Below are 16,812 nucleotides of genomic sequence, written 5' to 3'. Positions count from 1 at the left end.
TTTCAATACATTTGGATATGCTAATTGGATCTAAGTTCTAATTAGTTTCTTTATGTAATTAAGAATGACATATCGCTAAATGAATTTAATGTGCTTTTACAGCTGAGCCTAGCACTTAGCACAATTTCCCATCATTTTAAATGTAAAAATGTAGGCTTTATCAAGTACTTTGCTTTACTTGTTCAAAAGGTGACAGTAATTTATCTTACAACACAATGTGTACATCTGTATAAATATTTTTAATTAAACCCATTAATTGTGCTGTCAGTAATAACATGATTTAGCAAGTATGTGTTTCGAATTCAGTCTGATTGTTGGACAAACCTTAGCACCACAGTAGTGATACTGAAAAACAGTAAATACACAAGATGCAACAGAATACTCAAGGTATATTAATATAAGTAACCATATAAACAACTAAGCTTTGAGAGAGAGCAGGAGCAACTCACCTGTACTCCTGAGCTGTATCTGGACTGCAGGTCTCCTTGTGAGCTAGATCTGGACTACAAAGAGCTTTCTAGCACACATCCAGACTCGGTGACAAGGTTAGGGTGAGTAGCGGTGCAGGGATTAACACAGTCTTCACTTGCACCCCACTACCACCATGTGTGCCTACTGGGGCTTCATTCCCAGGAATTCAGGAGCAGGCCCTGACCCACTTGCCCTGCCCCCATATTACAGGCCCTTCAGGGAGCCCTTTGAGTTGGGTGAAGTGACTCGATAGGCCAGAGCTAACCCTTGATTTTGTTCCATCTCTAACTGTATTATACAGCTTTTTGTATGTTTGTTTTGTTGGTTTACTCAACTACTGGCAAAACAAGGAATTCCTGATTTCCTAACAAGATACACATTGGGTTATTCACTTTGTGTTTGCAAGGGGATCTTTCTTCACTTCTCCCTCCAAAAGCCACAACTGTTAAGAGGTCAATGTTGCTTCTGAATTTAAAGTTTTCTCCATTTGAATAATATGTATATTTAGGGTGGCATGTTAAACCTCCTCAGCATTGCCTCAGCTAGGCTCTTACTGTAATCAATTATAATATTCTCATAGCTTCAGTAGCAGCAGAGTTGGGTTAGTGCTAAGCATTTTTTAAAATTCCATCCTTTGTCCATAAGAGTATAAAAAGACATTACTCCAAAGATACTAACTAGATTTCTTCTCAAACAATAGAATAAGACTAAGCTGTCTTCCAACCAACAAAGGATTTTGATCCTTAAAGGCACCAGTCTTTAAGAAAATGTCTAGACAATTTGCTTAAAAGAAAATACTTAGACGTGCATAAAAGCTTTTCCCCAAAGCCTGTATGACTAAGCATGATATTTTAAATTCTACCATTTCACTTAATAACTTGTATATCATGGTCTGTGTGTGTATGTATATAAAAATATAAGAGTGTGCATATCTATAATAACGTTGTAACTCTATGAGTTACCTTAACATTTCTATAGAAATTCTACCATACTGTAGAATTTTATAGGATCATGGAAAAGTCAATTCTATTGAACTTTCCCATAAGGGTTTGTTATACAAAGAACAATTTCTGGCCTATTAATTTCTTTGCTGACAGTCAACGGGTGCACTCTTTGAAACTGCGTGGGCATTGAAGCTTGTTCTAGTGCTTTGCCATTCTAGAGCTTCATTTTTTAATTTACAATGTCACATTTGCAGACTTTATAGTGTTGTCCCAAGTAGACTATGGATTGGCTTCTCTGAGGGGAAGTCTCATTAAACACCCTCTAGAGTAAACTACTGATGACCAGGTTAAGCCAGTGATTTTTAGCACTACCTCAGTTCTAGTACATTGAAATGGCTCCTAGGAGATTCTTCAGTGTATTTAGGCTCTTATTCAAAGTCCCCTGAAGGCATTTAGAGCATGTCCACAGGGATGTGGATTGGATTTTGGTAATCTTCGTACATAATACTTCAAAAGAAAGCAGCACTCCAAAAAATCTTACAGGAATGCTAACAAATGAGCATACTTATTTTTCTAAAAGGGGATGAGGCACAGATACTTTGTTCATGAGAAATGCACCTGCCATTATCTAGGAGTGAAAGCCAATGATGCTTTCTGACAAATAAATTATAGATGAATACCTTTTGTGAAGTAAGATTTAAAAAGCAGTTAATCTTTGCAAGACCCTAGGAAAAGCCTCTATCCATAACAGCCTAATAAATATAGGTAAATATTCTGCAACTAGGTAAATATAGTTTTTTTTTTCCCTGCACCACTCATTAAAAATCCTCCAGACACTATAGTTTTGCCCATCTGTTGATTTCTCCCCCCACCAATCATTTCTAAATGGGACTTTTAACCTAACTTAAAATGTCTACATTTCTTTCTCATCAAAAAGTATAAGGTATAATTAAACATAATGTTCATCAAATTTGAATAAGGGAGCTGTGCTGCAATAGACACCATGCTGGAATTATGTTAGCCATTATTTTCCCAATTAGTGTATCACTGGAAGTGACATATAGGTATTGTAATAGCCACCTCACATCTTAAATGCTTGTCGTTAATTCAAAAGTCCTGGCTGAACTCTTATAAAGCAATGAATATTCCCCACAACCCAGGATTCTGTCATACATTGTGCATTGGTATTTAAAAGCACAAGCTGATATCTCTAATTGCTTCATTTGCAATTCAAAAAGGAATCTGTGCACAAACCCCTCTAACTTTCCATCCCATTGATTCCAGAAGGTGCTCTGTTTGTGTGGCATGCCCCCATTTCAAGCTCCATAAGAAGAATGACTGGCAAAATTTTATGGGCAATGAGGTGACAAATTCTATTTTATTTTTCAGCTTGGCTGCTGGAATCCTGTCACAGGTCTGAATGGGTCACTAACAGACAGAAAGTTGGAGAATAACATGCGTGGGGTGGTTCTGCGTGTGGTGACTGTACTGGTAAGCAGAGATCATGAGCATTTTCCATTTAGAGGAATACTACTTTTCTCCCTCTTGTTCTCCACTAATAGGTTATTGACTAAGAGCAACTAGAAAGAATTTTGAAAAAAAATTACAGAGTTTAACCAAGAATGCAAAACATAGTGAACTCTTGCAGAGTAAAGTTTCCGCTTGCCAATACCAGATCAATGGGGAATTTTCCACAAAATAATTGTTACCGATAAAGTTCATTTTGAATTGGGAATTAAACACTTTATAAGCTATTCTTTTATAGGTGCCTGGTAAATTAGGCAGTCCAGCTGCACTAACTCAGGAAGGCAACACTAAGTAGCCTGCTAGTTACAATTTCCTAGCTAAAACTAAACAGTACATAACAAGTAGCTGCCTTCCAACTACTGTGTCAAACTGAGTGCAGTCTGAAATAAACCACTGTGCTCAGAAATTATGAAAGATTAGCTTAGGGTGAGTTATGTTAGTTTGTGAAATAACATAGCAGAGGTCATTGCGGGACCCCTGGCATGGCTTTATGAGCGCTCGTGGTGCTCTGGCAAGGTGCCAGAGGACAGGAAAAGGGCCAATGTGGTCCCCATTTTCAAGAAAGGGAGGAAGGAGGACCCAGGAAACTACAGGCCCATTAGTCTTACCTCAGTCCTGGGGAAGCTCTTTGAGAAAATTACCCAGAAGCACATCTGCAAGGAGCCAGCAGGGGAGAACATGCTTAGGGGCAACCAACATGGGTTCATTCGAGGCAAGTTCTGTCAGACCAACCTGGTGGCCTCCTACAACCAGGTCACACAATCCTTGGATGCAGGTGTTGCACTGGATGTAGTCTTCCTGGACTTTAGGAAGGCCTTTGACACTGTCTCTTACCCCCTTCTCATTAAGAAATTAGGTGACTGTCGATGCCTACAAAGTCAGATGGGTCGCAAATTGGCTGGAGGGCCACACCCAGAGAGTGGTGGTGGATGGATCTTTTTCGACCTAGAGGGATGTGGGCAGTGGAGTCCCCCAGGGCTCGGTCCTCGAGCCTGCACTGTTCAACATCTTCATCAGTGACTAGGATGAAGGGGTGAAAAGCACCTTGTTTAAATTCACGGATGACACTAAGATGTGGGGAGAAGTGTGTATGTTGGAGGAGAGGGACAGGCTGCAACTAGATCTAGACAGCTTACAGGGGTGGGCAGATGAGAACAGGATGGGATTCAGTATTAACAAGTGCAAGGTACTGCACCTGGGGAGGAAGAACCAGCAGCATACCTACAGGGTGGGGAACTCCCTTCTTATCAGCAGAGAGGCAGAAAAGGATCTTGGAGTTATTATTGATTCCAAAATGAACATGGGCTGCCAATGTGGGGACGCGGTCAGGAAGGCTAACCGCACCTTGTCATGCATCCACAGATGCATCACGAGCTGGTCCAAGGAGGTGATCCTCCCCCTCTGTACAACACTGTTCAGGCCGCAGTTGGAGTACTGCATCCGGTTCTGGATGCCGCAGTTCAGGAGGGATGTTGACAGCATCGAGAGGGTCCAGAGGAGGGCCACTTGCATGATCAGGGGGCAGCAAGGCAGGCCCTATGAGTGGAGGCTATGGGAACTGAACCTGTTAAGCCTCCACAAGAGAAGGCTGAGAGGGGATCTGGTGGCCATCTACAAACAGACCAAGGGGGACCAGCAGCCTATGGGGGAGTTCCTGTTCCCCCGACCACTACCAGGAGTAACGAGGAACAACAGCCATAAGCTGACTGAGAGTAGATTCAGGCTAGACATCAGGAGGCACTTCTTCACAGTCATTTGGATCTGGAACCAACTCCCAAGGGAAGTGATGCTCACTCCTACCCTGGGAGTCTTCAAAAAGAAGCTAGACAATCACTTAGCTGGGGTCATATGACCCCAGCATTCTTTCCTGCCCAGGGCAGGGGGACAGACTTGATGATCTGCTCAGGTCCCTTCCTACCCTACCTACTATGAAACTATAGTTTTTAGGGCCAAATTCTCCTTTGTTTTATGTCCACCCGGCATCACACTGTTGGAACAAAGCCTCTCTGTTGATCAAGTGAAGGTCGTACCAGAATCAGAGGAAACATTGGTGACAGAGAGCCAGCATAAAGATTTCTGTGCTGTTCTTCCCACTGGCTTCTCAAGTTGGGGGGTTGGCCTGGGGAAAGAAACATTGACAAGGCTTCTGCAAAGGATGCATCGTCTCTTGGGCCATTCACAGTGGTGGTACTGGCTCAACCCATTCTATCCAGTATGGGGAAGTAGAAAGACTGCTTTAAGTCACCTTTGTACTCAAATCTTGCTGAAGATTTGTCCCTGGCCAAGATGGATTGGCAGAAGCTAGGGTAGATTTGCACCTTACAGACTAATTAAACCAGAAATATATAGCATAAACTTTCATGAGCCTGAGCTCACTTCATCAGATACTGTCATCTGAAGAAGAATGTGAATATTCAGAACCAGTTTCACCCATTAGGTGCCTAAGTGTAACTCAAACCTGCTCAAGTCCCTAAAAGATAATTAACTTCACAAATTAAGGGGGGTCTCCCTTCTCTTGCTGCATTTTATCACTTGTTTCTATTGTCTTCCTTAGAAAGGAAGACTTACTTTTCAAAGAAAAAGGCTTATCTAGGCTTAGGACTGATATCAGAGGAGTAGGGCCTCAGTTAGCACACACATTTCCTTCCCTGTTGTTCTTTGTTTGGGTCTTACCTTGTGGCAGTTTAAAATACAGCTTTCTAGAAGTCACTGTCAATATTGTAGTTCAGCCTGCTTTTACTGTTGTCTATCTTGTTGGAGAAAACTGTACTTCTTACCTGTTGCTTTTTTTTGTAATAGAGTAAATAACTATGAAGAGACAAAGCTGTATTTACTTTATTATTATTATTATTATTATTATTATTCTTTGATGCTACAGAATAACCTCAAGAATCAGGCATGCTCGGCGCTGAGCACTGGTCAAAATGTGAAAATTCTGGATTTTTTAAACCAGAGCAGCAGCCGATCCCAGAGTGGTGGGAGGGGTAGGGTAGTGGTGGCTGTTTCTGGAGCAGCGGCCGCACACAAAGCGGCAGTGTGGGGTGGTGGATGGCGGCGGCAACCGCCACATGCAAGCTTCCCCTTCCACTGCTCCGGGACTGGCTACCACAAGTCCCCAGTGGAGTGTAGTTTTAAAAAGTGCCAGATTTCAATAATTCTGGATTTTTGATATCCGGATTTATGAGGTTATATTGTACTTGGATGTTCATCAAAATAGCATCACAGCAGCAATGGCTGGCCTTTGTACTTTGCTTGATACAATTTTTAAATTGACTCAATATAATTTTCTTGCAATAGAAGCATTGAGCAAATGTTCTCTATCAAACAAAAATTCAAATTAGTATCCTGAATCCCCTGGTCCTCCCACCCAACCCTACCCACTCCCTGCCAGCTTATGTAATGTTATTTTTGGCTATCATTTCAGTTAGTTTGTCAGGGAGGATTCTTCTGTCAAACAGTTGAATTATGACATTTAGCAACTTAGAAGCTGGTGCATATGCTCACACACAAAATAATTGCTCGTGCTAGTAATTAGGGTGGAATGAAAAAAAAAGACACAACGTTAAAAAATGCATCACATGGCAAATTTAGTCTCCTCACCACAACCCTCATATACTGATTGATGCTGGAATACAGATGCCAATGGGTTTTCTGGGGTTTTTTGTTCATTTGTTTTTAAAGGAATGTGTTTCCAATCATAACTGCAACCAGTGGAAATCCAGTGATATTTAAATTGTGGTTCATGAAAACTCATTTATCTGTTGTGTTGTCAATTGAGCCTCACTTTATAAGAAAAATATGCAATATATTTATTTTCCTTTTCTATTTAATAATTAGTAAGGCTTAGTGTGGTTAGTCAGAGAGATGGTGGTTCGAGTCTTGCAAAAATGTGATCCACTATTAATTTATGTTCACTTAATTTTACACACCAAATCTCAGAAGCCAATATTTTCCAAATAATGTGCCTAAAATTAGGCACCTAATGCCTTATTTTTGGTGTTTAAAAACTTAATACACTATATGAAAGAAATGGAAAGAGTTTTTAAAAGGCAGAAAACTGAGAATGAGGTGAATAATATAGACAGAATGTTCAAGAATGGCAATATTGCTCTTATTACTAGTATCAGTATCCCCAGTCTGCTTTAAATTATCTCTTCCCTGAATAATAATAATAAAGGATTTAGTCCGTCTATTATTAACATCCTTTAAATTAGAGCCAGGAAAACTTGGTAAATATTAATATTGACAAAAATGAAAGTAAGTAAACCAATTTATTCTACTAAGATTATCTAAGGCAAATTATCATTCAGACAGAGACAGTAGTTCTGTGAAATAAAACAAAACAAATATTTTCACATTCAACTTTCAGGCAAAATATTATATTTTGGAAATCAGTGAAGATCTTTTAGGCATAATAAAACATCAGTCATCAATAGAAGTGTATCTATAGAGGTGTGCATGTAACACGTGGAATGAAGTATTTGCTTGATTTGACATCAGTGAGTATTTTGTTGTTGAGATCACTGGGAACTTCTTGTTGCTTTCTATGCTTCTCTGAGATATTTCAAACACAGAGTTTATAAATATCATTAAAAAACATATTTATTTGTGGTTAAGGAACTTAAAGTTCAGACCTGATAGGTCTTCAGCACCATGGACCTGATCCATCCAAGCAATAAACCACAGGTTAAACTTAAACACATAAGGGGCATGTCTACACGAGATGCTAAATGCACAGTAGACTAATTCTACTGCATGTGAGTGTGTGTGGTAGGGGCAATGCCTTGAGATAAAACTTACTTTGGAAAGGAAAACTCCTGAGCTGGCAGGATGCTACCGAGACCCGGAAGTCTGACAGCAGTGAAACCATGACGGGGGGAAACGCCGCAGCAGTGAAAGAGGAAAAAAAAGCCCAGCAAGCCCAGGAAGAGCTGGGATCAGGTCTAGCCCTGGCATAGACCCACCTTATGGTGGCATCCTGGTGCCAGTTCACCACCTGCAAGGGAGGGATAAAAGTTCTGACAGAATCGGAGCAGGGGAGACCAGAAGTGAGACTTCAAGTGGGGCCAGAAGAGCCCCGAGGAGGAGAGAGCTCCAGGGAGGGGCAGTGGTGGCTGCCCCAGGAAGGGGCACCTGGGGTTGAGGCAAGCCTGTGAGAACTTAGGTACTTATCTAAAGCAGAATTGTGGATCCCAGATGCCTTTGGGCTTGATTGGACCACTAGGGACACTAGTTATAGGAAAAGCTCAAGTAGCATATCGGGCAATCCCCAGGGAGGAGGCCTACAATTATGAACAAGTCAAAATGACTATATTACACCACTTAGAACTCACAGCTGAGTACTACCAAATTGGGAAGATGGACAAGCAGAACTAAGGAGGGTCGCACTCCTGATAACGAACTTATTTTCCATCAAATACATGGCAAGAGAGAGTCCCTGAAAACCTTCCAAGGTTAAAAATTCAGCATCAACCTGTCCAGTTCCCAAAGAGATGGCAAGTCCCAAAAGATCCATAAGAGTCAGACGTACTAGCAAACACCACGGGAAGCTACAAATTGGAGCATTGTCTGGGAACAACCAGGAAGGGGCAACCCTGAAGGCTGATATAAAAGGGAGATAAATCTAATGCCCCAGGTCAAGTTGTTGGGCCAGACGTTATATGCCGTTACTAAAGTATTAGAGGTCCAACAACAGCAGGCACTGCAACAGCAAGAATGGATGTGGTGAAATTGGACCACCTTCTGTATGCATAAAATGACAAAAGAAGATGATGCGAAGGTGTATAGAGTTATTTGAATGGATGGCATTACAAATGGGGTTGGCCTGGCTGCAGTGGGCAAGCCAGCTAGGGTCCCTGGTTATAGGAAAAGCTCAAGTGGCATATAAGGTGATCCCCAGGGAAGAGGCCTATGATTACGAATGAGCCAAAATGGCTATATTACACTGCTTAGAACTCACAACCAAGCGTTACCGAATAGGGAAGGTGGACAAGCAGAATTGAGGAGGGTCCCAGGGAAGGCGAGACATAACGCCTTACTCCCGATAACAGACTTATTTTCCATCAAATACATGGCAGGTGAGAGTTTCTGGAAGCCTTCCAAGGTTAATAATTCAACACCAAGCTACCTGGTTCCCAAAGAGATGGCAAGACGTGAAAGATCCATAAGAGCCAGACATACTAGAAAATGCCACAAGAAGTTATACTGTGTCATGGCAAAAGCTGTGCTAATGCACAGTAGACTTAGTAAACTGCATGCTACTGTCACAAAAGACTGTGCACCCGCACTATTGCACAGTAGCACTGGTTACTGCACATTGAGTTAGTACCTGTTATTACAGGTGCTAAACTTAATGTGCCATAACTACAGCTCATTAATGCACGTGTAGGTGTGCCCAAGTACTTCCACCAAAGCTATGGAGATGCCTTAAGTCAGTGGTTCCCAAACTGTGAGTTGTGACCCCAAATGGTTTCACAACATCAGTGGTTGGGGTCATGAGATTTCTTTGCCCACAGCAGGGCAAGGGCTGCACTGGGGCTGGAGCCACGTGGGAGCCATGTCCACAGCCCAATGGTTGGGACCCAGCACGAGAGGGACCGCCACACTGTCATAGCTGCCAAGGTGAGGTGTGGTGGCACAGAGTTGCACCCCCACTTCTGCTGGGCAAGCAGGAGGCACCTGAGCTTGGTGGCCATGGTGCAGCACTCCTTCTCATGGCAGGTTGCACCTGCTCAGCCATGGAGTCCCTAGGAGGAAGGCAATAGGGCAGGGAGCCCCAAGCCCACAACAGCCAGCCTGCATCCTTCCTTCCCCCCACACGCTCTGCTCCAACCATGCCTCCCGCAGGGGAGGAGACGGGGAGCAGGAACTGGGCTTCATACTTTGCTTGGGCAGCAGCCGGAGCTGGGTCACTGCTGTGGGGAGGGGCAGGGGGCTGTGGGCCCTGGCTCTGGGGTACCTGGGGGCATGGGGGGCTGCAGGTCAGGAGTGAGGGACACTGGCAGGGCCAGAGGGCTGTGGATCAGGAATGAGGGGCACCTGGGGGGCTGTGGGTTGGGAGTGAGGGGTCATGTTGAGGAAATGGGGTCAGAAATGGGGTCATGCTGAGGAAAAGTTTGGGAAGCACTGTCTTAAGTCCTTTTGGTATTGTTTTTTTTTCCCCTTTAAATTCTGATCTGTGATCTTTTCAACCTAATGCCAGGAACTTTTCGGAACTGGGAAAAAACCAAATTATATACTAAAAATCCAACATCCACAATAATATATTTTAGTTTTATTGTTTTGAAAATATTGTTGTCCTGATTTTGTGTGCATTTCCATCATGCATATAGAGGTCATTGCACAATAGCTCAAAATGAAGTCTTACTTTTATACCCCCTACCCCCTACCAACCCCATATCCACAATACATGGGGAGGAGTACGCGGGGATGAGTGTGGGCAGTTTGTGGGAGGGTGGGTATGAGGTGTGGGGGGTGTGTGAGTGTCTGTGTGATGGGGTGTGTGTGTAGCATTGAGCAGGACTCCCCCCCAGAGGTGCACAGGGATGTGTGTGTGGGAGGTGGGGGAGGGTGTGGATGGGTGCAGTGTTTGTGGGGTGTGCAATTGTGTGTTTATGTGGGGGACGGGTGTGGTTGTGGTAGGGTGTGCCTGGGAGCTCCATGTGCTCCCCTGAGCTGGCCAGCACCCATCTGCAACTCTCAACAGGCTGGAGATTGCAAGTCCTACAGTGCTTCCGCACCACTTTCAACAGTGCACAGCCCCTGCCCTACCCCGCGCCTGCACCAGACTCACCCCAGCAGGAGCAGACTAGCTGGAACCCACACCATAGCCCTGACCCCAGGCTGCGCTTTGCCTGCTCTGCACTGCTCACCTGTGGCACATCCTGCTGCCCCGTAAGCACACAACAGGGCTGGAGCAGCTCTGCAGCTGAACTGCCTTTCTAGGCAGACCAGGTGGGGCAGCAGCAGCTTCAGTGCTGGCCAGGCAAAAACTGTTGCTCAGCACTGGGGAAAAACAGCCCCTTCCCTTTGCCGCTACCTGGCACTTCCTGCTGGATGCCCTGTGGCTCCACCACTTTCACTGCTACCTCTAAGCTGCATTGTGGGGAAGTGGTGGCAGTGCAAAGGTGCCACAGGGCAGCCTGGCATGGGCTCTGGGTGGCTGTAGCAAGAAGTGCCAGGTAGTGGTGAAGAGGGGCTGCTTTTCCCCTGCGCTGAGCAAATTTCTGCCTGGCCAGCGCTACTGCTGCTGCTGATGTTTAGTGTGAGCAGATGATTCTGGAGCAGGCATGGGGTGGACTGGGTTGGGGCTGTGCCATGGGTCCCCACTGGTACCATGGGTCTGGGGCCAGCAGCTGCGGCAGATGGAAGAACCTGTCACCACCTGGTCTGCCTAGAAAGGTACTCCCAGCCATGGAGCTGCCCCAGCCCTGCTGTGTGTCCAGGGAGTGGCAGGATGCTCCACAGCCAGACAGTGCCTGGGTCAGGTAGGACAGAGGGACTTCCTACGGGCCAGACAAAATTCCTCCATGGGCTAGATCCAGCCCGCGAGCCATATTTTGCCCACCCCTGTTATAAAGGAACAGAAATGTATGTGAAATAGTAAGCAGGATAAATATCATCTTTAACTTAAGAATCTTTTAAAGTTACTCAGACATACCTAATAACACCTGCCTCATTGTTCTCCCATTTGTGCATGCAGGTTTTATCTCTAAAAAACTAGAAAAAGATGAGGTGATTAGATGTAGATTAAACAATCATAAGTAGAAGATTCTCTTGAGAGATTTCATGAATTAAAAGATTGGATTAAATACTGGAGAACCATGAGTGTAAGTACATAAATCAGCTAGTAAGTATAAAGCATTTATATTAGGTTTTAAAAAAACCCAAACAAAACCAAACCTGTACCCACTGTGTTCTTTTTTTTCATAAAATATTCTGAAAGTTGCAAAAAACCATTAGAACCAGTGTCCCAAAATTTAAGTTTATCAAAAAGTAGTGCTAGAAGTTTCCCAGCATCTCCAATGATCTGCTAACCTCTTGCATTAACCAGGTTGGTTGTGACATAATGTATCAATGCCAAAGCAAGCCCACTTGCCTGGATATAACTGGTATGGAAGTTATTTTAAAAATTATAACATTTTTCTTTGGATGTCTTTTGAGTTACATCCTGACTCCATTGAGATTGAGAGTCTTCTCTATTGCCTTATATGAAGCAAGATTTCACCCTCTGTTTTTATTTTGCGGGGGGGGGGCATAATAATGCCAGTATAGTTATAAATCTCTGAATCAATCTCATTTAAACCTGATCAAAGTAACTTTCATCATCTTTATGGAACAAAACAGCCCTTTCTGTCTTAAATTGCACAAGTGGCCCATGCCACAAGCTGTGTTCTGTACCCCTCCTTCCTGAAACCTTGCCAGAGTTTGAGCTTACTTTGACAAAATACTTTCGGGTTGCAGAGCTTGACAGATATGCTACATTTGAAATATCTGACACAACTTCAGGCTTGTTTTAAAATAAAACAAATTTGTTTGGAAGTTGCAAGATATAACTGTGTTAATACAATAGTCCCAAAATATAATCCAGAAACTGCTTGCTAATTTTGGCTTCCCCTCCTTGTTTTCAGTTGCTGTTTTGCATTTACAAATCAGCTACCGTACATTAAGTATTCCTTTTAATATCACTTTAAAAAATAGTTGCTAAACTTATCACAAAGATGTTATTTTCTCAGAAATGAGTTGGGATTTGATCTATGCAATAACAAATAGTATAGGAAGTGACCACACTATAATGTCTCTAAAAAGATAAAATCCATGCTATTAAAGTTTGACAATTCCTGATTTAAAATATTATAGCAGCAATGCTAAATTCAGGAGAAATTTTCTGAAGAATACTTAACATTGCATCAAAAGGGTAGTGAAATGTACTGAAGACTGTATATAAAATGATGATGATTACCAAGTCAGACGTATGTGCATTTAGCCTTGAGTTAGTCTGAAAATGCAGTCGGGAGCAAGGGGGAAAATAAGTGGATACAGAATGGTGGATTGCAGCATGTATCTGGGTTTTTTTCCCTCAGTTAAATATTACATACAGAAATTGTATATTTTATTGAACTAAGGACTACATATTGCTTGTTGACTTTGTCCAATTGAATAAGTGTACAGAAACTGGAAAGACAACAGACTGTAGAGTTAAAGAACTGTGAAAGTGCTAAGGTTGCATTTGAGTGGCTCTTCACATCTTCAAGTTAATTGTAAACAGGAAATACTGGGTATTGAAAGGCCTACCAGAAACATTGAGGAACAAGATATCAAAATAAATTTATCTTCCAGGAAAACATTATTAGGTACAAGATAGTTTGGCATCTGCTTCACAGCATTAAATACATAAATGTGTACATAGGTGGAGCCAAGATTTTTAAAACAGGGTATGGGAATAACAAGGAGGAGGAATCCACCTGCCACCACTGCTGCGGTCCCTGGCTGAGCCTGGCTTCTAACACAGCCCAAATGGAGTGGGGTAGGAACATCTTTGGAGCATCTTCTGCCCTGGGTTGGCTGGGGACAGTGGCAGCATCAGGTGGGGGGAGGGAAAGGGAGAAAACATACCACTGAGCATGGAGGGTAGTGAAGAGGAATTCTTACCTGATTCAGGGACTTAAATATGCCCCAGCTGCTGCTCCCATGACAGCGTGGTCTAAAAAGGAGATACGATCACACCACTCCATCCCCTTTGGATCTGCCCTTGAATATGTAGGATGATTTTTAAAAACCTTAAGGTGGCCAACTGACTCATGGATATGGCAGTGACAGGTGGTCTACCTTTACAAGTCCTGTTTTTGTTCTGTACCTTGCACTCACACAGCGAAAATATAAAGAGTAAGATATGAATTGAAGTCCTTGTTTCAGAAGTTGTACCTGCCTTTGAGATTTGACCTTCACCACAGAGTTGTACAGAGTAATAATGGCTCCTTCAGAGAAACAGAAATACCTTCAAAGACTTATGGGGGAAAAAAGAAGAAAGTATTTAAGTATTGCTAAAGAAACAAATAATGAGAAATGATGTAGGGTGAGAACTGGATGGACAAGAGGAGCAGTAAATGAATGTGAAATAAAGAGAAAGGACAGCAAAGAAAAGACTGGCTACTTCAAGGATGGCTGTGCTAAATATCTTATTAAATGAATCTATTTTTTTTAATAATAGATCCAGGGCTCCTCTCCCCTCTGTTATTTCTGACTTTTTACCTCCATAGGTCTAGCCCCTCTTCTTCTTTTGCTTTTCTCATACAGTTCTGTTCCTCATGCCCCATATTGACAGTCATGCCTGCATCCGCTCTGCTCAACACTGGTGAGACCGCAGGTGGTATACTGCATCCAGTTCTGGGCACCACACTTTAACAAGGATGTGGACAAGCTTGAGAGAGTCCAAAGAAGAGACACCCATATGATCAGTCTTAAAAGGCAAGCCATACAAGGAAAGGCTGAGGGATCTGGGACTCTTCAGCCCAAAGAAAAGAAGGCTGAGAGGTGGCCTGGTAGCAGCTTACAGCTACACTAGGGGAGTACATCAAGCGCTTGGTGAGCAACTGTTCACCAGGTTCCCCAAGGGGAAGACCAGGAGTAATGGCCACAAACTCATGGAAGAACATTTCAGGCTCAACATTAGGAAAAACTTCTTCACAGTCAGGGTGTGCAGACTGTGGAATAAGCTCCCTGCAGAGGTGGTGCAATCACCTACCCTGGAAATCTTCAAGAGGAGACTGGACAGTCACCTTTCTGGGGTCACCTGACTCCCAGTTCTTTCCTGCTTGGTGCAGGGGGCTAGACCAGACGATCTTCTGAGGTCCGTTCCAGCCTTACCATCTATGAATCTTTCTCACCCTTCCAGTTCTCACTTTGTAAACACCTTCAGGTCCAGCACCAAAAACATTTCGAAATCATTTTTTCTTAAGGCCCCTCTACACATGGAGGCAAAGGTGCAATGGGATATAATGAGCACCACCTGCCATCCCACACATGCATGAGATCACAATCCCAGGCTCCCCCTGTGCTGGCTTCGGCAGCTACAAGACCTGCAGTTGACAGGGCCCAGCAAACCTCATAGCAGGGGCAGAATTTCCCACACTGCCTCTGCTGTGAGCACTGTGGGCTGCAGGGCTCACAGCAGAGCAAGCAGGGAGAACGTTATCCCTGCTGCAAGCTTCCTGAGATGAGAGGCTCACAGCAGTGGCATTGTTCCCCTCTGCTGCCCTGCTGCAAGCCCTGCACCTCATGAGGGGCACTGCAGTGTTGCCCCACTGCCACCACTGCAAGCCATGCAGCAATGTCAGCTGTGGGGCTCACAGCACGGGCAACACAGGGGAATGCTGCTGCCACTGTGAGCCCCGCAGCTCAGGAGACAGTGGCAGCAGCATTCTTCCCGCTGCACCTGCTCTGACCCCCACAGCCAAAGATGCTGAACCCACTGTGAGCCCCACAGCCAAGGAGGCTTGCAGCAGGGCAGCATTCTCCCTGCAGTGAGCTCCACACCTGCAAGCCTTGTTAGCTGTGGGGCTGGAAGCAGGTGCTGGCCCCCTGTGGCTTGGAGTCCCTCATGGCCTAGCTGCACATTCAGTTAGTGGTATGATTAGAACAAGGTACAAAATTATTCCACATTTTTTGTGGAATAACTTTTTAGTTTATTGGGGGGGGGTTATCATGCCATTAATTGACTGAACATGTAGCTGGGTCACAACTTAAAACTTGGTTTTCCCTGATTTAAAAAAATCCCCAATTTTTGGTTTTAAAAAAAGTAACCGCAAATCCACATTTTCCCATGATTTAAATGAAACACTGCTAATACATAGAGAGAGATATTGTTGTTTCATTTTAATCATGGAAAAATGTAGATTTGGGGTTATTTTTCTAATTGAAAATTGGGGATTCTTTTTTAAATCAGAGAAAACCAGAATCCCTGCTTATGTGTAACATGAAGGGGGGACTTCAAGGTACACAGGATGCATATAGTGCATTGTAAGCATGTTATCAGCATGACAGGCAAACATGCTTCTCCTTCATATGAGTCCTGGAGTAGAGTATGAAAAGTGAGAAGTATTTCTCAGCTATCTCCTATGATTGTAATATTCATATTGCAATTAGACATGGATCAGTAAGTAACATATTATCTATATTTGTGTGTAAGATATACATACATAATATAGCAGTATGGTACAAAGGCTTCCTGTACATACATTTTAAATGACAGCAAAGCAATAAGTGAGGTCATTCAAACAAGTGCCAAGAATAACATCTTTATAATATATCGCACCATCAGGTACTCTGTTCTTGCCACACGTGTCACAGCTAAACTATTTTTAAAACATTTCATAGAGTTTTTAAATATTTTATTGGGGCTATTTGTTGTATAAAATACAAAATTCTCAAGCCAGCTACAAATCTCCACTTTTCTTGTTTTCTCTCTCTCCCTGTTGTTCACGTTTATCAAGGTGAATCAGGAAGAAATCATTTTTATAGCCCAAAAACATGAAGAAAAATGTTCAGTGAAATGACTGTAATTTATAGCAAAACTGGGAGATGTGTTCATTTCATTGGTGAATGAATAAAATCATCACAAGGATTAATGCATGGCAGAATAACCTGGCTATTTGCTATACACATCATGAACCTCACCACCTCCTATGAAATAATCTGCTAGAGCTGCAAATTAGTCTCATTTCCTGCCTGGAAACCTAAACCCAAATGTCCAAGCCTGACTATGGATGGATACTTAAGAGATCAGTATAAATTGTTTCTTTGTTAGTGTGTTTTTGTTTGAAGTCATTATTTGATTTTATAGATTCATAGATTCATAGATTAAGGGTCGGAA

General features: G+C 43.1%; 1 protein-coding gene across 1 annotated transcript in view; it reads left to right on the top strand.

Moving 5' to 3' along the window:
• GRID2 (glutamate ionotropic receptor delta type subunit 2) overlaps window positions 1-16,812 on the top strand; it is a 1,321,020-nt gene that overhangs the window by 934,269 nt on the left and 369,939 nt on the right. The window contains exon 8 of the mRNA XM_019526356.1: window positions 2,805-2,906. Coding sequence (XP_019381901.1) covers window positions 2,805-2,906 — 102 coding nt within the window. The remainder of the gene's footprint in view (window positions 1-2,804; window positions 2,907-16,812) is intronic.

This window comes from Gavialis gangeticus, unplaced genomic scaffold (assembly GCF_001723915.1).
Source record: "Gavialis gangeticus isolate Ggan-Ray unplaced genomic scaffold, GavGan_comp1, whole genome shotgun sequence".
Classification (NCBI taxonomy): Eukaryota; Metazoa; Chordata; order Crocodylia; family Gavialidae; genus Gavialis; species Gavialis gangeticus.
This window is presented reverse-complemented; position numbering and strand designations above follow the sequence as displayed.